Below are 17,294 nucleotides of genomic sequence, written 5' to 3' on the forward strand. Positions count from 1 at the left end.
TGTGTCCCCATGCAGAACACATTGTTAAGAGGTCAGTTAGGACAATTATATACACAATGGGCAGGTTATGACAGAAATCAGAGAAAAAAACATTGTATATAAATGATAAAAAAACATACATTTTTAAATTATTCAATACAAGATAAACGTCTCTGTAAACAAAATTGACTTCTCCGTGAAAAAAGCCTGAGGACACTTGTGTCCCTTAAATTCATGAATACGGAGTCACTCAACTTGAGAGATTAAATCCCCCAAAACAAGAGGAAAAAGGAAGCTGTTCCAGTTGTCCTCTTGGTGTCCATGATCTGAACAGAGGTTTGTGTCCTGGACTTGCAAGTCCTCTTGGACGGCACAGCTTTCTGGCGCCTCTAGCTGAAACACACAGGTCCGACAGTGAAGCCAAACTGGTGCGTGAAGTTTCCACCTCCCATTAGTGCTACGTCTCTCAGAGGAAGCAGCTGGAGGTCCTCAAACTCAAACACGGACTCCCGAGGTCCAGAAACGGTCTCCTCTCCAGGCTGACGCACAGGAAACAGAACACATATTTGTCTTTTTTACATTATTTGCTATGAATCACAATCTTCTCATGCTAACCATAATGAGATAACAATCACACATAATCGTTATAAAAAGAACTTCCATCACCATGAACAAAACATAACACAAATATAACGAAAGCTAAAAACTTTGTGCAACTACTGTATATTCTTATACGTTTTGAAAAGGTCTTTCAAATAAATATAATGAAGAAGTCGCAAACACTGACTATTCCTAGGGCAGCAGAATCGCAAAATTTCACATAACAACAACAACTTCCTCAAGATTCTCAAGGAGGAGACTTTTTACACACCACACAGTCTTTAAGTGCTCCGAGATAACTTTGCTTCCTTGTGTCCGTGAGGAATTTGATGTCTCTGTCTGTCTGGCCCAGTCTATGTCCTGGATGGCAGGAGTGGGTCAGTTTCTGGATGGCGTTGCTACTTTGCAACCTCAGAAAACGCATCTGGACCACAGTAGCACCTGGATAGTGAAACTGATGAGAAAGGGATAAGGATGTGATTTATTAACAATGTTAGCTGGTTCGTGATTACGCAACAATCACAATATATAAAAACGAACTAATGTCATTAATCAAATCATCAATCGTGTGATAGAAAACAATAAGTAGTATCTCCAGTTAGCCTCTTTTAGCTCAGTATTTTGGTTTTTACGGCACATTTAGTCTCAATATGTTAGTGATGAGATGTTAGAGCTGGTGTTTTTCAGATTGTTGTGGATTCCTACAGCCCCTAAGAATCCAATAATTAGGGTAAATGTTCCCTTCAGAGGGATTCACCCACCTGAAACCCCTGCTCCAGCCTGCTGAGCCACTGAAAAGATCCGTCTTCAGAAAAGTCTTCCATCCAGGCTTTCATGGGCAACTGCGGGCGGAGAACAGAAGGCACACAGATCTGAATGCAAATCCTGCTTTCATATAAGAGACTCGTGAAGGTCGATGCTGTTCAGACCGCTGCTGATGAACTCTGGATTAGCATGCAGCTCGAGCAGGAACCAGACATAAATTGGCTACCTTAGTGAGAGATGCATCCACCTCATGCTACCCAAGACCAATTCATATTATTCTTTGGTTGAGTGAGTCAATGCTTTATGTAGTATTGACTGGATTAGAGTGGAGAGGGTGAGAGGTGAGAGGAGTGTGTTTTGAGCAGTACAGAATAATGAGAATAATAATATCTGTGTCCTGATCGTCCTTTTGATGAATGTAGTGTAGTTTTATGTTATTATTTTATTAATAATACAGCAAATAGAGTTACCAAATTCCTAAAAAATTCAACATTCCTATAAAGGCTAAGGTGAACTGTAAAGGTCGTCATTTTTGTGTACTATATGTACATATAGTAGGTATTAACATTATAGTATAGATTGAATGCCTTGTTAGGAGATCATTCTAAAACATTGCGTAACAGTAGCAAAGGAAGAGTCATAAATGTGGTGACCTGACTCAGCAAAGTCAGTTCAACGGCACTATCTATCTGTAGCAGCAAAACCCTTGAACTGAGCAAGTGTGTGTTTTATTGCTTATTAAATTTAACTTTGACTTAAATTTGTAAGAAGAAGAATGTGTTACTTCTTACTTACAAACCACCTCAGAGCAGAAGAAGAGTGAAGAATGGAGGCAAACATGAAAGAGACTGTATCACATAAAAACTAGGGAAAGATAAGACGTTTTCAGTTCTACTACAAACTCTATTTGGACATTTTAACAAACACTGAAGCGTTGTGTTGAGATTTTGTTTTGCTAAGCTGCTGTTTCCAAGGTCAGGAATGAACCTTCATGCTCAGGGTCTTTTATCTTCTGCCCAAATGCCCTTGTTTGACCACTTTCTGTATGTGCTCCATTAATTAAAGCTATTTTGTACCTGCTGTTTGTAATTTGTTTGTAAAATGTGTTTTTGCTAACCAAGCTGGCCATTATATTAGCTGTCTCAGGCTAATGTGATGCTAATACAACAGTTGTAGGTAACTGCTAATGGACTAACTGAGGATGCCATGTGTTTTACTCGTTTTACTTCTACTCCTGTGGACTTTTTTATATACTGTGTTGCACTTCCTAAACAGTGATGCTTTGTTTCTCTCTCTTATATCTAATAATAATTCATTTTCATCATTGAACTGGTTCTGCTCTGGTAACGGTTTGTGGGCAGAGAACTTATATTTATGGAAATTTCATTCTGTAAACTGTAGGGTGGACGAATGTGTGTGTGTGTGACCAATCAATCACCAATGATTGATTAACTGATGCAGGAATGATGTCCTACACAAAATAAGATTTAAGTTGGAATAACTGAATTTTCCTTCAAGTTCAAGTCCATCACTGCAGAAGTCTCAGTCATCACTACAGAACTGTGAGCTGACTGACGACTCATCAAATTGAGATTCAGGTCGTACTACCCGACTGTGTGAAGTTAGCGGGCGCGCCATTGATCCCTTCTCCGGCGATGTCTTCATACCTGAGAGTCTTGAGGATGAACGCAGGTCTGTTTTGATGTGGAGGAGAAGCTGCAGAAGGCCAGCAGAGCGTCGGCTGGGCTGCCCTGGTTGGGGTCAATGTAATACATTCCTGCGGAGAAAGGTTAGTAATGAGATCTGCAGGGATGAAAGTGTTGGGCCCCACACTGACAGAAAGACTGGAGCAAAGCTGGAAACACAACCCCTCCAACATGCTGGACTGCACTAAGCAAATAATAAATAAATAATACTGTATGTATCATTACTCTTGCTTTAACTAGCAGCTGCTGTTACACAGAGAATACGGATCTTTCACGTATGATATCTGATGAGATCAGAAGCATTAGGTATCAATTATTCATTAGATATGGACAGGCACACCATCAAAGATGTGTTGCATTGAGACAAATTATATTTCTATTTAGCGTGTTTTTGTGTGTTTTGAAGTCACATTAGTATCATCATTCTTATGTTACCTTTTAGAACACACAGCATTTATAATACGATTTATTTATTATAACATTACATAAATATAACAAGAAATATTTCAATACAAATCCACAAATATTTCAGTGTGGATTAACTGTTACTTGATTGTTTCAGGAACTGACCGCTGCTGTATTCAGGGTGACAGAGCCAGAGCTCCTGACAGGTGGTGGCAGGATGCTCCTTGCTGCCATCAGGAGGATCCACCAGCAGCCGAAGCTCATGCTGCAGAGAATCTAGCAGAGTCTGGAGCAGAGGATAGTTGGGCTTATCGGACACATACATCAGGTCCTGGACATGGAAAGAGAACAAAAAAAGAGTTGTGAGCTGTAAGTTTTCTTTATTTCATGTCTGTTTATAAAGACACATTTCAAACGCCCTTCTGATAAACGCTTTTGTAACTGTAACCCCGGGTTCAACAAAGTACTTTTATTGGACGATGACGACATGCATCACTTGCCTTGAGTTGAGTCAACGTCATGTTCAGTGACTGTCCTGGGCGTCCAGGAACCCCAGGTGGACCCTAAAACACAAGGAAGATGCACATATTGAGTATACACTGCAGAAATATCAATACTAGAGGCAGATTTTGAAAAACTTTATCCATCACAAAGCGAAAGAAACATGTCTCTTGACATGGCTCTATACACTGACAAATATAAAAATCTTAGTTCCATAGAACAACTGAGTGATTAGGCAATGACATAAAAGAAGTTTATTACTTTTTCTCATATACAGCTGAACTCATCTCTAAGCATTGTTAACGAAGGACATCTTTGTATAAATTAATACATTTTGGATGTAAAATATCAAGTCTATCTTAAGTGCTTTATATTTATATGATAAGCACATTCTTTAAACAATCAAGCTTTCATTCAGAGTTTGTTTCATCCTCTGTTGTCTAACTCGGTTGCAAACTTACTGGGAGCCCCCTCCTACCGGGCAGACCAGGCAAACCTTGGTATCCTTTCAAACCCTGCAGGGAGAAGAAAATATGATAAGCACAACATACGATTCTGCACCGCTCTGCATGGCAACAACACACCATTAACCATAAAACACATTGGTATGGAAATATACAGGGAAATACTGCTGCAAAATCCCATTACATCCTAACGTCAACTCCAAAGTGTGACAGCTTTATGATTATATGTGCCATCAACATAAACCAGAGCGAAGCTAATGTAAGAAATCCTCCAGGTTTGCTTCAGATAACGGTGAGTGAGAGCTGAGGTGAGTTTGATCTGTCAGGACAAGAGTGCTTGAGTTGATATCATACCTTTAATCCAAACAAACCCTGCAACAGAGGAGAGAACAGGAGAGGATAAGGGCATTAGTATGATTTTCCACTGCGAAGTGGATTTATCAACAAAGAGCGTCGGAGTGCTTTTATCTGCTGCATTAAGAAGCCATCAGGCGCAGCCTCGCAGATTTCATAACCTAAGTCAATGGGTTTTTTTCCCCTAAGACACAGTGGGTTGAACACAATCATTATGTGCTGCTGAAATGATTCAACAGACTGGCAGCTGAAGAAAAGATTAGCTGGCTGACAGATAATAGTCTGAACTTTACAGGAACGACTGGAGTTATTATAAAACAATAACATTTCCATCACACGTTCCACTTCGGCGCTGCCTCCATTTTTCAGACACAATCTGGACAAAAGTGTCTGAGTGACAGATGAACTGCTTGAATTCAAAATATAAAACAAACAGACAAAAAGGAAAAAAATGCACAGCGTATCCAAAGGGAATGTCAAACACAGTTGCAAGTTCTTTCCATAAAAGACAGCAACAATATAAACAACATAAAAGCTAAATTGAAAAACTAGATTACCAGTTTTAAACACAGTTAAAGAGGGATATAACAGCCAGCGACAAAAAAGTGCAATAAATAAATGTTCAATAAAACTTACAGGCAGTCCTGGCATCCCTGGCGTACCCCTCCGTCCTGGTAGACCAATATTTCCCTAAGAGAGAAACACACACGAAAACATATTCAAATGTAGTATAAATCAGAGTAGTAGGAGATGGTAGTAAAATAAGAAGACAAACTATAATCTTCATTTTGTGTACCTGCTCTCCCTTCAGGCCCAGTGGACCTGGCAACCCAACAGGACCATGAATACCCTGAAAAAAAAAATATTAAAAAAAGAAACCTCAAATATTCATAAGAGACAAAACATTTAATTATGGTAAGACACTTTCCTTTAGTTCCAGTAAATCTCTTCTTGGGCTTTGCAAGAGTCAAAATGAGTGTATCATGAATAGATCAGAAAGGCTTTCCTCAATTCAAGATAACATCATTCAATTCAATTAGAAAAAAAGTTGGCTTTAAAAAAAAAAAAAAGTTTAACATGACTGACCAAAATGACTGTAAGAAACAATAAGGATGTTAGAAGGACTCAACATGAATGTCTTGGTGTTTTGTACTCTTTTTTTCTACGGTTCTTAGGCCACAACATGTAGTGCTCAAAATCCAACAATGGAACTAAAAGGGCAGGTTGTGGAGCACTTGGGGGCGTTTTACATACCCAATACAGTAACTTTGTTCAATAGCTGTGCCTATATTTGCTGAGGAAACTACAGCCTTAACTTTAGGAAAGCTGTCTACAAATAACTGCCTCAGTCAGACCCTCAACATTACATCCTGGTTCTCTCCATTACAAAATGAAACACCCATGCAAGTAAAATAGCAGGCACCACCCAGTTCTTACTAGCCAGTCGGCTATAAACAACACTCATCACACAGGACCCTTCACACCCCCCTTATAACTCTTTCCATCTCCTCCCATTAGGCTACTGTTATAAAAAGCCACTCTAACACATGCCGCTCACTGTATGTTCTTATCTCTTTGGCTGTGTCTGGAATCACAGCCTATGTGTGAGTTTGTACTCTATGTGTACTGTGTGAGCCACATCAAAGACACATTACCACAGGATCTTTTACTGAAGGAGATTATGTCCCAATCCTGAAAACCCTTAAAAAATGACTCAGATATTCATAGACGCTTATAAAAGGAACAAATAACTAAAACTCAACCAAGGATATAAGGCAGCATTGGGAAAGGGAGATTTGGATGGAAATGCCTGGGCAGGTGTGGCTACATAGCTGCGAAACTCCATCCATTAATTGACCTGGAGGGACATTCGTTGGAACATTTTAATTCGGTTCATTATAAGCCCTGAGCAGAAATCCAAATGAACTGGGACCCAGTGCTCTTGCTGGAGGGAGTGAGGATCAGTACAAGTGAACCATGCCCAAATATTTTGTTATTGTCCACATATTCAGCCCTTTTCGTATAAAGTCCTAAATATGAACGATTAATTATACCTGTGTTGTTCCTGCTTTGACGTGTCAAAATATCTGCCATGCAAAATGTCTCCCGGGGGGACTATGTCCGATTATTCCACCTTCTTGTGTGGTCGTTTCACTGTTAAATAAACCAATAAATAAAAAAAATGGCAGCCCCCACCTTCATGCCATCAGCTGCAGGTGGTCCAGGCAGCCCGTGGTCTCCTTTCTCACCCTGAGGACACAAACAATACAGTCAAGCCTCCACCTTCACTCAGCTGACAGCAGATCAGAATAAATAATGTAAGCACATCATGGCTAAAAAGTTCTACCTGAGCCTGAACTGAGCCTGAACTGAGCCCAGCAGGTGAAAAGCATTCAACAGCTCAGTATTAAAGGTATTTCATTTCTGCTTGTTAACCCTATCAGTCCCTCTCAGTCCCTCTCAGTGGCACCCCTTTTTGGATGTATATTTACATTTTCCTGAATGTATAGTAGTCAGTGCTTAATGGAAACTTAAATAAAATATCATAACTTCATATTCAAACAGCCCTGGTTTTCTTGAGAGTGTAAAGGTACACTACGTCTATTTCTGAATTTCTAATGAGAAACTTTCAGAGGCAAATGAATGAATCCTATATTTTCCAAGATAAACCACTATTACTTCAACAAAAACAAAATGAAGCTAGCCTTGTTTTAACAAACTGAATCCAGTGGGATCCAGATGGGTTTGGTCCTGAGAGTAAAGCTTTCACTGAGTCTCTCTGTGTCAGGTTTATTAGTTCTTGTTTACCTCTTTCCCCTTTTCGCCTTGATCCCCAGGTTCTCCACGTAAGCCAGGGATTCCCTTGGTGACAAAAATAAAATAAATATATCAAGTGGATGTCAATTCACTGACTGATCAAAAAGTCATTACTTTATTGGCCTCTTCTCTCCAAATCATTGAAGGAGACAGATTGCTGAATAGACAATTTCAGAGCTAATGCTCAGCTATGACATGAAAATAGATGAATGGATGTTAAGTGAAAAAAATAAATTGACTTACGATGAGCCCCGGCCACCCAGGGAGGCCAACCAGTCCTGTGTCTCCCTTTTCGCCCTAAATGACAGAACACAATCTGCTGTTTGCTCATACATCACAATTAAACCAGACGTTGACAAAGCCTGTGGCCTTGTTTCCATATATCCCACCTTCGGTCCTCTGTCTCCCCTGGTCCCTCTGACTCCAGCCTTCCCCCGTTTGCCCTGCGGACAAGTTTACCATGTTTTTTCAATGAGGCAACAGAAAAGAAGAGGGGACACAGGAAACAAGCTGATGTTTTATGTATGAATCTGTGCATGCAGTCAGAATGGCTGTGTCTGGTCATTTCCCCACAGCGCTAAACAATGGCTCTTTCTTCACAAAGCATTAGTAGCACAAACAGAGATAATGACTGAAAACAACCCTGGATTTATCAGAACTGTGTTTTTTTGCTACATCTTTACATTATTTAGCATTTGATCTGCAACATTTCCACAAAACTCTTACCCTCCTCCCAACATGACCCGTCTTCCCTGGTGATCCAGTCTTGCCATCGTCTCCCTGTAGGGGTAAAACACAAACTCGTCAGTGAAAAAGCTAATTACTATCTTTTTGGACAACTTCCAACCGGAAAAGGAGACATTTAGTAGCTGCAGTGTTATTTTTGTGTTGCAAATTTGAAAAAGAATCTAATCAAAAGAACACAAAATGGAAAAACATTTTCTTCTCAAAACAAGTGAAAGAAAAGGCATTTAGGTGAGAACACTCAGAGACTACCAATGTATGTAAGTGCATAATAAAGAGTAATTAAAGGTTAGGTTTAAACAGTTAACACACTCATGTAGACTCATGTAGACTGTACATGGAGAATTCTGTTGCTAGGATGAATGCCTAGAGTTAGATGCCGTCTCCTGGTATGGATGAGAACATGCTGAAAATTTTAAGAGGGTCTGGCGTAAGTGGCCAATTTACACCCCAAATTGGTGAAAGGCGGGTCCAGCTCTCCATTTTGTTCTTTACAGCATTAGCAAACCAACTAGGGCACGCATGTAGGAGGTGGAGACAGGCGTTAAAGGAACAGTTTTGATATTTTGAAAAAATATGTTTATTCTCTTTCTTTCCTCCTGTTCCCAGTCTTCATACTAAGCTACTGTAAGCTAACTGGCTGCAGCTTCATATTTAACTGACAAATATGAGAGAGGTAAAGACCTCTTGGCAAGAAGGTTAGTGTATTTCCCAAAATATAACTATTCCTTTAACTTGTTTGCATTGCATGAGCAAGCAGCAGCAGCAGCAGCTGACTGTTACACCCACGGTGTAAGAAGGAGCGCTACCGCAGGTCGTTCATTCCTACGGCTATAAGACAGTTTAACAGCACTACATAATTCTGTACATAAATCTGCACATCTGTACATATTTTGTATTTTCCGTGTATATATTTATTTTGTTCCCCATATTTTTCATATCTGTATTTATTATATGTATATTGTTTTAAAAAAAAAAATACTTCTGGTTTTTATTGACACAGTGCTTGTCTGCTGTGTGTTTCTGCACCTTTCTGTCTTTGCTGCTGTGACTTGTATCCCGCTGTGGGATGAGTAAAGTTTATCTTATCTTATCTTATGATTATGTGTTTCAAACTAGAATGTGTAAAATATGTTAAGCAACATGTTAAGATGTATGAACACAACAAATCACTCTGGAATATGAGGATCTTACCTTCTCCCCTTTCATGCCCTGTTTCCCCTCAGGTCCTGGTCTTCCTTGCGCTCCCTGCAAAGCCGTAATTGTTTTATCATTTTTATTGAGATAGCTGGCTTTCAGACAGACAAAACAAACACGCACACACACACACACACACACACTATGAGTTTATGATAGTTTGCTTTTTTCCTCAATAATTATTCACTACCAAACAAACTGCATAATTATAGACCAGCAAAATATAATTTCATCATCCAGTGTTTCTGTGTTGTACACATCCACACACTTACAGGAGCCCCTGTGGGACCTGGAGGACCCTGGGGTCCCATCTCTCCAGGAGAGCCCTGAGAAAGCGGAAGAGGCACAAATAACAAAGTTAGAGTTGTTGAGGGGAATAAAATCATCAATCTTCAGCAGTGGTAATGAACATCAGATTGTTTTCACCTCAAAGCCTGGCAGAGCCGGTGGACCTCGGATTCCTGGCAGACCATCTTCACCCTGCACAGGTAATTCATATCATTCAGGTAGTTTTATGGATATTTGCACAGTAAATATATATTTTTTGCATTAAAATGCATTCGTCAAGAAGGTGTAACACCATGCAGACATGCGGCTATGTCATATATGCTGGATTTATAAATGCCATACCGTAGATCCATATAACATGAAAACCTCATTAACCTGTTCTCCTGATGGACCTGGAGCCCCTGGATCTCCCTTCAGTCCCTGTGGCCCCGGTTCCCCTTTAGCTCCCTGGTCTCCCTGAGGGCCAACTTGTCCTACTGGACCCTGTCATGCAGACATCACACAAATGCAATACAATTACCATGACAAGTTATCATTTGGGCGTAAAATGTGATTTTACTTTAAATAGATTAAATAAAAATCAGCTTTTAGGGTGAGATGCTTGGTGACTGGGTTCAATTGCAACTAAACCTCTTTCAGTTTGATGTAAAATGTAAAGTGCAGACATTAGCAAGAGAATACAAAACCAACAGTCTACAGTCACAGCTTTGTGAGTGCTTTGAGCTAAATGCTAACATCAGCATGCTAACATGCTCACAATGACCATGCTAACACGCTGATGTTAAGCAGATGTAATGTTTACTATGTTCACCATTTTAGATTAGCATGTTAGCATGCAACCATTGCTAATGATCACTAAACACAAAGTACAGCCAAGGCTGATGAGAATGCCATTAGTTTAGCAGGTATTTGGTCATAAACCAAAGTATTGGACAAATTAAAATTTGACCTGATGGTGGCGCTAGATGAAAAGTTAAAGGATCACCACAGTAATTACAATTCATCCTGAGGGTGACAAGAATGTCTGACCCAAATGCCATGGCAATCCATCCAATAGTTGGAATATTTCAAGCTGGACAAAAGCGGTGGAAAGACCCACACTGCCATCCCTAGAGGTGTGCCGCTAACATGGCTAAAAACCCCGTTAGATGGAGCTGATGCCCTTTCTTACGTATGTTACTTTGTTGAGGATTTGTTGTTTCCTCATCAGGCCTTCAGTTGTTAGCCTGCAGTCCAGCAGTCTAAACTCAATGTGTCCTTTGTATTCATTTGGCAGTAGTGCACCACACACTATGATGACCATTGTAATTAGCTAGATCTTTCTCTAAATCACTTCAAAGTATGGTCCTCCCATGAACACTTATTTACTGATGCTGGCTGTAATAGCACAAAGGGAAAATCATATATTTCACACATACAGGATAAGGTAGGTATGGTAACTTTCTGATACTCAAGGATACTTACAGGTGGTCCCAGTCCCCCTGTGTCTCCCCTGACACCACGTGCCCCAGTTATTCCCTATGTTCAAGACAAACAGAAAGCAAATGGATGGCTTTTCCTCATATAGCTGTACTGTACTGTTTAAAAAGTGTTGAGTGGAATCAGAGTTTACCTGAGGGCCTCCTGACCCCGGAGGCCCAGTAACTCCTTCAGGCCCAGACTCCCCCTGGAGAGATGGATGAAAATCTTTGAATGCTATTCTGATTTAACTGATTTGATCCAAGCTGCGCTCTGTGGGTGAGGTACTGTATATAAAAAAAGACTGTATCAGGAAGAGTACAGTATGTGCCTGGCGAGGAAGGCGTCCTCCAAATCAGGTGATTACTCAAACCAGCACTGATTAGTCCCTCTTTCTCTCTGTCATCAGCAGCTGTAATGTTTGCCCACGGAGAAAACCTGGAGCTGTTATCAAAATGACAATTCCACACTCATGACCTTGAGCACAGAGTTGTTGTTTTTTACTGGGGTAGAAGGATTTTCCCATTTTGCTTCACTTTAGGCAAAAGCCAAATAAGCACTGATGCAGAACAAGTTAGCATATTATCATGGACATGTTCCTGTTGATTTTGATGTAGTCTGCTGTTATTAAGCAAAACATTTAATTACAAAAATTTGGATTCATTATGAAAGCACCTGTGGTTATGCTCACTGAGCCCAAACTCAAGAGAACAAACAAAAACAACCTCAAAGTGCAACTAGGAACAGGGCTGATTGATTACACCCACCAGTCATCAACAAAAACAATTACTCATAAAACCATAAAAAGTGTATAGATTGAGAGAGATGAAGACGTTGTGTGGTCTGTAAATTGTGACTGTGATGATGACTCATTCATGTTACCAAACATACCATCACTTCAATGTCAATGAAAGTAATTATAAAATGTCAGCTACAAGTAACATTTTTGTCAATAACATTGGTTTATTCTGAGTCGATGTGCTTTTAATTAATCAGTCATTAACGACATTGTGAGCGTATGCCAGCAGCTTGTTACTGAGGGAAAATAATATTACCTTCTGGCCCTGAGGTCCATCTGGACCCTGGGGTCCTGGAGGGCCTGTGCTTCCCTAAAATATGCATAAACACACCACAGAAGGTATACACATTGACATCAGTTTGAAAATAAAAAGTGTCTGTCTATACATGTCAGCCCCAGCTGTGAACAGGTCAATAAAGGTTAATTTAAAGGCCACTATGAGCAGCATGTCATTGACAGCATTGATGCATCCTGGCAACAAACCCACCTTTAACCCCGCCAGACCTGCAGGTCCCACTTCACCCATCAGCCCCGGCTCACCCTGTTCAAGAGAATGAACATGACATCAGGAATCTGACCGATCAGTTTTATATTCCATGTATGCTGCTAATCAACTGAAATCGGAGAGATTTGTGCTAAAAAGGAGCTGACCACTATGTTTACTCTGATCTCAGTGATTTTATTTTCTTAAAGCAGAACGATTTTGTTACTCAAAATGAATTTACTACTTGTTCTATTTAATCAATTATGAAAATTATTTCTTAAATTGTGAGGCTGCAGATTTTAGGAATATTAAATGGTCTACATTCTATTAGTGTCAAATCCCATGAAAAGACCAAAACCAACAATGTTAGTCTGCCTCTAAACACTGAAGACCTAAATCTTAAAAATGACTCACAAATATATACTGTCATTTTTAAAAAAGGCTGAATAATTTCCCAAAGCAGCTGGGCACTGTAGTTTTTGGCAAACATTACTCAAACAGGAGGAAATGGTTCATTTGTTGGGGACTATTTTCAGTGGTGGATTAATACACATTTGGTGCTTCAGTGTTGCTTTGCAGCAGCAGGACGGTGTATGCGAGTCAAAATAAAGTACAGTGTGTGTGTTTATGGTGATGAAGGAACATGTCACTCAGTCAACAGTGCAGCTCTATGGCACAGAGGAATGAGATATATCAGAAGTTGGACATAGACAATATTTGTTAGTGGGATCAATTCATTGTCATCATCTTTGGGAGTTTTGGGAATAAAAAAATACAGAAAATTGCCGGACTTATCCTTTAAATGTAAATACAGTAAATACAATATATATGTAAATATATATGTTTTTATCCTAATAGCTCACCCAAATCTAAACATTTTGGATGCTGAGAGTATGTTGTACCATTAAAATGTAAAGAAAATACCAAACACACAATTGTCACAAAACTGTTGGGGAGTAAAACTGTGCTCACCATTAGTCCAATGTGGCCCTTCTCCCCCTTGGGGCCCCTTTCGCCATTTTCTCCAAGGGTTCCCCAAGGGCCTTCTCGACCAGACAACCCTGGAGGTCCCACCGCACCCTGCCGACAACAACAACAACCACAGTCTGATCAGAAACTGTAAACATCCCTACAGTACAAACCTCATCATCCTCCTGATCAGAGACGGGATGAACTATAACTTGTTCATTTCAACAAAGTAAAGTAGAAAACTGACCTTCTCCCCTTTGGGTCCAGGATCTCCAGCTTCACCAGGACGCCCGACATCACCCTGCAGAGCAGGAATGAACATGAGTCAGGAGTTGAGCAGCTGTCTCACTGCACATCAGCGCCTCATTTAAAAGGAATAGTTTCAAGTTATCACAGAAATTACAGGCCATGCCAGCTCTCTGCTCATCTTGTTGTTATATAATCAACATTTGAAAACTCTCACAGGAATCCGAGTTAAGCACCGCCATCATCGCATCACCAGGAAAATTTAATTTCATGGTTTATCAAACAGTGATGGTGGTTTAATGCTTTTCAAACCATTTTTATATTTTATTTCACAGAGCTCCCGGATTCCTTTCAGGCCGACAATAACCTGTAATGCTAACAAGAAATAAAAAAATTACAACAAGCAAGTCTGTTCACCATAAATTCACTGTTTGTGTGATGCTATAAAGTAAACAGGCAGGAGGTAATGGTGATGTGATGAAGTCCTGAAATTCTTCACTGAATTGGAAAATCGCCTCCTGTGGAGCTACTCTGTCATTTATGAGACAGCAGTTGAACACGTGTGAGAACGTCTGTAATCATTTAAAGTGAGGACTGTCTTTGTATAAACATCAGATAGTTGCACCTACCTCTTTACCCACTGGTCCAGGTGGTCCCTGCAAGCCTTTTGGGCCCTCGAGTCCTCTCTCTCCTGAAGGCCCTGGCGGACCAGGTTTCCCACAAGACCCTATGTCCCCCTGTCAAAACATGACAACAGAAGACAGGAAATCAGATACAGTTACTAACTGCAGGCTTTTCAATGCTGGTACAGAGTCAGCTGTCAAAGGATTTTATTCCCTCAAGCCTGAGGCTGCAGACTCCACAACAGTTCCACAACATTAAGACAACAAAGACAACTTGGCCTCATGTTGAACAAAACAAACAGAAAACATTTCTTCAGTTGTCTGTGGTATGTACAGTCAGTGATGGTAAGAGTCAGGAAAGATGATGCTGTGATCACTGACCTGGTAACCTTTCTGTCCGGGTGGGCCGTCACTTCCTGTTTGGCCATGGAGACCCTGATGAGTCAAAAGTAAAAACAATCAACATCTGACAATAAAATGTCCTCTGCTGTCCTGGTACGTATTAATGTAGATGAACGCACTGGTGATGTTTGATCCAATAAGCCTCATGTTCAAAAGTTAATTCACTTTGTAACCATGGTGATGGAGACTTTTCCCTTATCTTACTTACTCTCTTCTCTCTGTTTCAGAGATTAGTTGGATTACTTTTGCGCTATTTGTAATTTATAGTTTATTGCTATTTTAACGTATTTTCTCTGCTGTTCTGTAAGGCACTTGTAACTTTATTTTCATTCTATAAATTGTTAACTATTATTTCATTATGTTTACAACAAATGGAGTGCTAGAACAAGTAGGGAAGGCAAATAAAACATTTATTTTGAAATTGGATATATGAAAATAACCAACCTGTTGTCCATCTCGTCCTGTGGGACCAGCATTGCCAGGCAAGCCAGGTAAGCCCTGGAGGTTACAGTATCAGGTTAGTAACTGAACATAAATGAAGATTACACAGACAAAAATCACAACACTCCTATTACACGACTCTTATATGAACTGTAGTTTACCTTGTGTCCTCTTTCCCCTGCTGCTCCTAATAATCCATCAGCACCCTGTGGGCCCTGGGGACATCCAACAAACATGTTCTTGGTTTTTATGTTGTGTTAGGTCGACCAGGCGTTCAGACATTTGTATTTAAATTAAGGTATTGATGGATTTTCATCTTTCCAGACTATAAGAAGTCTGGAATATAAAAGTAAAAACAGCAGTTGACGGTAGGTACCCACTCACTGTGATTCCTGCTGGCCCCTGTGGCCCCAGAGGTCCTGGGGGCCCTTGGCTTCCCCTGGGTCCTGGTTTTCCAATTGCCCCATCAGAACCTGGGAGACCTGGAGGGCCCTAGAATAGAGACCAATTTTAAATTTTCTGTCAAATCGACTCTCCTGAGTCAAGACGCCATTGTGAATGATTTCAGTCAATTCCTCATCAATTTCAATTCAAAAGAGGCAATTGACGGATGCATTGGAGATCCATGTAAGCATACATGCAAACAAATGGACACACACGGCCAGACGCACGTTTTTATGATGAATGCTAGACAAACCCCCTTGCTGTGCACATCATCTCTCTTCATGATGAGCCAAATTAACAAACTGAATCAAAAAGACAAGAACAAAACTGTGTGTGTCCAATTAAATTGCCACTTAAATGCAAATACAAAGCCCTGCAACACACAATGATGGCATTGTGAAAATGCAGTCCTATGGACTCCGGATGCAAACTGCTCGACTTCACTATGAACTACAACTTACTGGTGGGCCGTGTATCCCTTTGGGCCCTTCGTCTCCAGGCCGACCCTGTAAGACGCAACAAAAGCTCCAGTTAAGTCGCTGAGTTGAAAGACATGGTCTGATGGTTCTGAACGTTTCCCAGTGAATTCACTAACTACTTTTTTTACAGGACGAATCTGATCTGAGCATTATTAGAAAGATTATTCATCTGTGAACATTGTTAACTTGTATTTTCTGTGCTGGTTTTACAAACAGAATTTCCTTAGGGCCAATAAGTGATAATGTGTAATACTGAGTCATAATTAAATGATTAATAATAGTTTGAGTCAATTAACAACATGTGGGGGACTCAAAATTTTTTGTTATCTCTGATTTAAGGCACAAACCCTCCTATTAAAAGGGTTTTCTCACCTGAGGTCCCTGGGGCCCCTTCTCTCCAGAAGGACCTGGCAGACCCTGAAAAATATAAACAGACAAGTCAGAACATGCTAATCACACCCACAATTCACACTTCTAACAAATAGAGATCCAAGTGTTTTGTGTAAGCTCAGAAATTAATATAATTTGTACCCACGTCTGTCTTTTCACTCTGAATGAAAAACATGTTTCTATTGTTATTGTAAGGGTCAAAATAAGGCTTGGGAAAATATTTAATACCATAAAATTGAGATGCATGGTGGATGTGAGTTTTAATTAATGAATATCTTTCTGTGATGAAGCCATAATAGTCATATGGCCAAGGGGCTTCATGGCTAGTTTTGGGGACATATTTAATGACTGCATCTGCTGTTACCTTCCTCCTATACCTTACCTGGACCTTTAACAAAAAGGATGTTTCTAAAGGAACTGTAAGCCCTGAATAGTTACCGTATTGTCACACCTTTAACAGAACAGCACATGTTTAAAAGTTGTACTCTTTGACAAATGTTTCCCACAGGCTCTGTCTACTTTCCAGAGCTCTTATTACATTTTCTTTTATTCCCTCTGAGAATAAAGTATAGAAACAATATTCTGAAAAACTTTCCCCGCAAAATGTAGAATCTCACTCAGGTTGTCCATTTGTTCCTTTTGTTGACAGGATTATTTTCAACCATGACGAGTGTGGCTTTCAATGCATTCAGTGATGTGGACACAAAAGCATTTAGTTTACCATAATATTTAGTGTTCA

At 40.0% G+C, this 17,294-nt stretch overlaps 1 protein-coding gene across 1 annotated transcript in view; it reads right to left on the reverse strand.

The window, feature by feature from the left end:
• Window positions 1–368: 368 nt before the first annotated feature.
• The window catches only part of LOC139301668 (collagen alpha-1(V) chain), a 35,025-nt gene continuing 18,099 nt past the window's right edge, over window positions 369–17,294 (reverse strand). Inside the window, exons 23-53 of the mRNA XM_070925110.1 lie at window positions 16,538–16,582; window positions 16,148–16,192; window positions 15,627–15,734; window positions 15,404–15,457; window positions 15,246–15,299; window positions 14,781–14,834; window positions 14,406–14,513; window positions 13,778–13,831; window positions 13,534–13,641; window positions 12,565–12,618; window positions 12,334–12,387; window positions 11,433–11,486; window positions 11,285–11,338; window positions 10,163–10,303; window positions 9,959–10,012; window positions 9,805–9,858; window positions 9,530–9,583; window positions 8,318–8,371; window positions 7,981–8,034; window positions 7,835–7,888; window positions 6,971–7,024; window positions 5,571–5,624; window positions 5,411–5,464; window positions 4,775–4,792; window positions 4,418–4,471; window positions 3,956–4,018; window positions 3,600–3,786; window positions 3,012–3,121; window positions 1,341–1,421; window positions 851–1,033; window positions 369–518 (exon numbers count right to left, since the gene is read on the reverse strand). Of these exons, the coding sequence (XP_070781211.1) occupies window positions 369–518; window positions 851–1,033; window positions 1,341–1,421; window positions 3,012–3,121; window positions 3,600–3,786; window positions 3,956–4,018; window positions 4,418–4,471; window positions 4,775–4,792; window positions 5,411–5,464; window positions 5,571–5,624; window positions 6,971–7,024; window positions 7,835–7,888; window positions 7,981–8,034; window positions 8,318–8,371; window positions 9,530–9,583; window positions 9,805–9,858; window positions 9,959–10,012; window positions 10,163–10,303; window positions 11,285–11,338; window positions 11,433–11,486; window positions 12,334–12,387; window positions 12,565–12,618; window positions 13,534–13,641; window positions 13,778–13,831; window positions 14,406–14,513; window positions 14,781–14,834; window positions 15,246–15,299; window positions 15,404–15,457; window positions 15,627–15,734; window positions 16,148–16,192; window positions 16,538–16,582 (2,319 nt within the window). The remainder of the gene's footprint in view (window positions 519–850; window positions 1,034–1,340; window positions 1,422–3,011; window positions 3,122–3,599; window positions 3,787–3,955; window positions 4,019–4,417; window positions 4,472–4,774; window positions 4,793–5,410; window positions 5,465–5,570; window positions 5,625–6,970; window positions 7,025–7,834; window positions 7,889–7,980; window positions 8,035–8,317; window positions 8,372–9,529; window positions 9,584–9,804; window positions 9,859–9,958; window positions 10,013–10,162; window positions 10,304–11,284; window positions 11,339–11,432; window positions 11,487–12,333; window positions 12,388–12,564; window positions 12,619–13,533; window positions 13,642–13,777; window positions 13,832–14,405; window positions 14,514–14,780; window positions 14,835–15,245; window positions 15,300–15,403; window positions 15,458–15,626; window positions 15,735–16,147; window positions 16,193–16,537; window positions 16,583–17,294) is intronic.

The sequence above is a fragment of the Enoplosus armatus genome, chromosome 18 (genome assembly GCF_043641665.1).
Source record: "Enoplosus armatus isolate fEnoArm2 chromosome 18, fEnoArm2.hap1, whole genome shotgun sequence".
Taxonomy (NCBI): Eukaryota; Metazoa; Chordata; class Actinopteri; order Centrarchiformes; family Enoplosidae; genus Enoplosus; species Enoplosus armatus.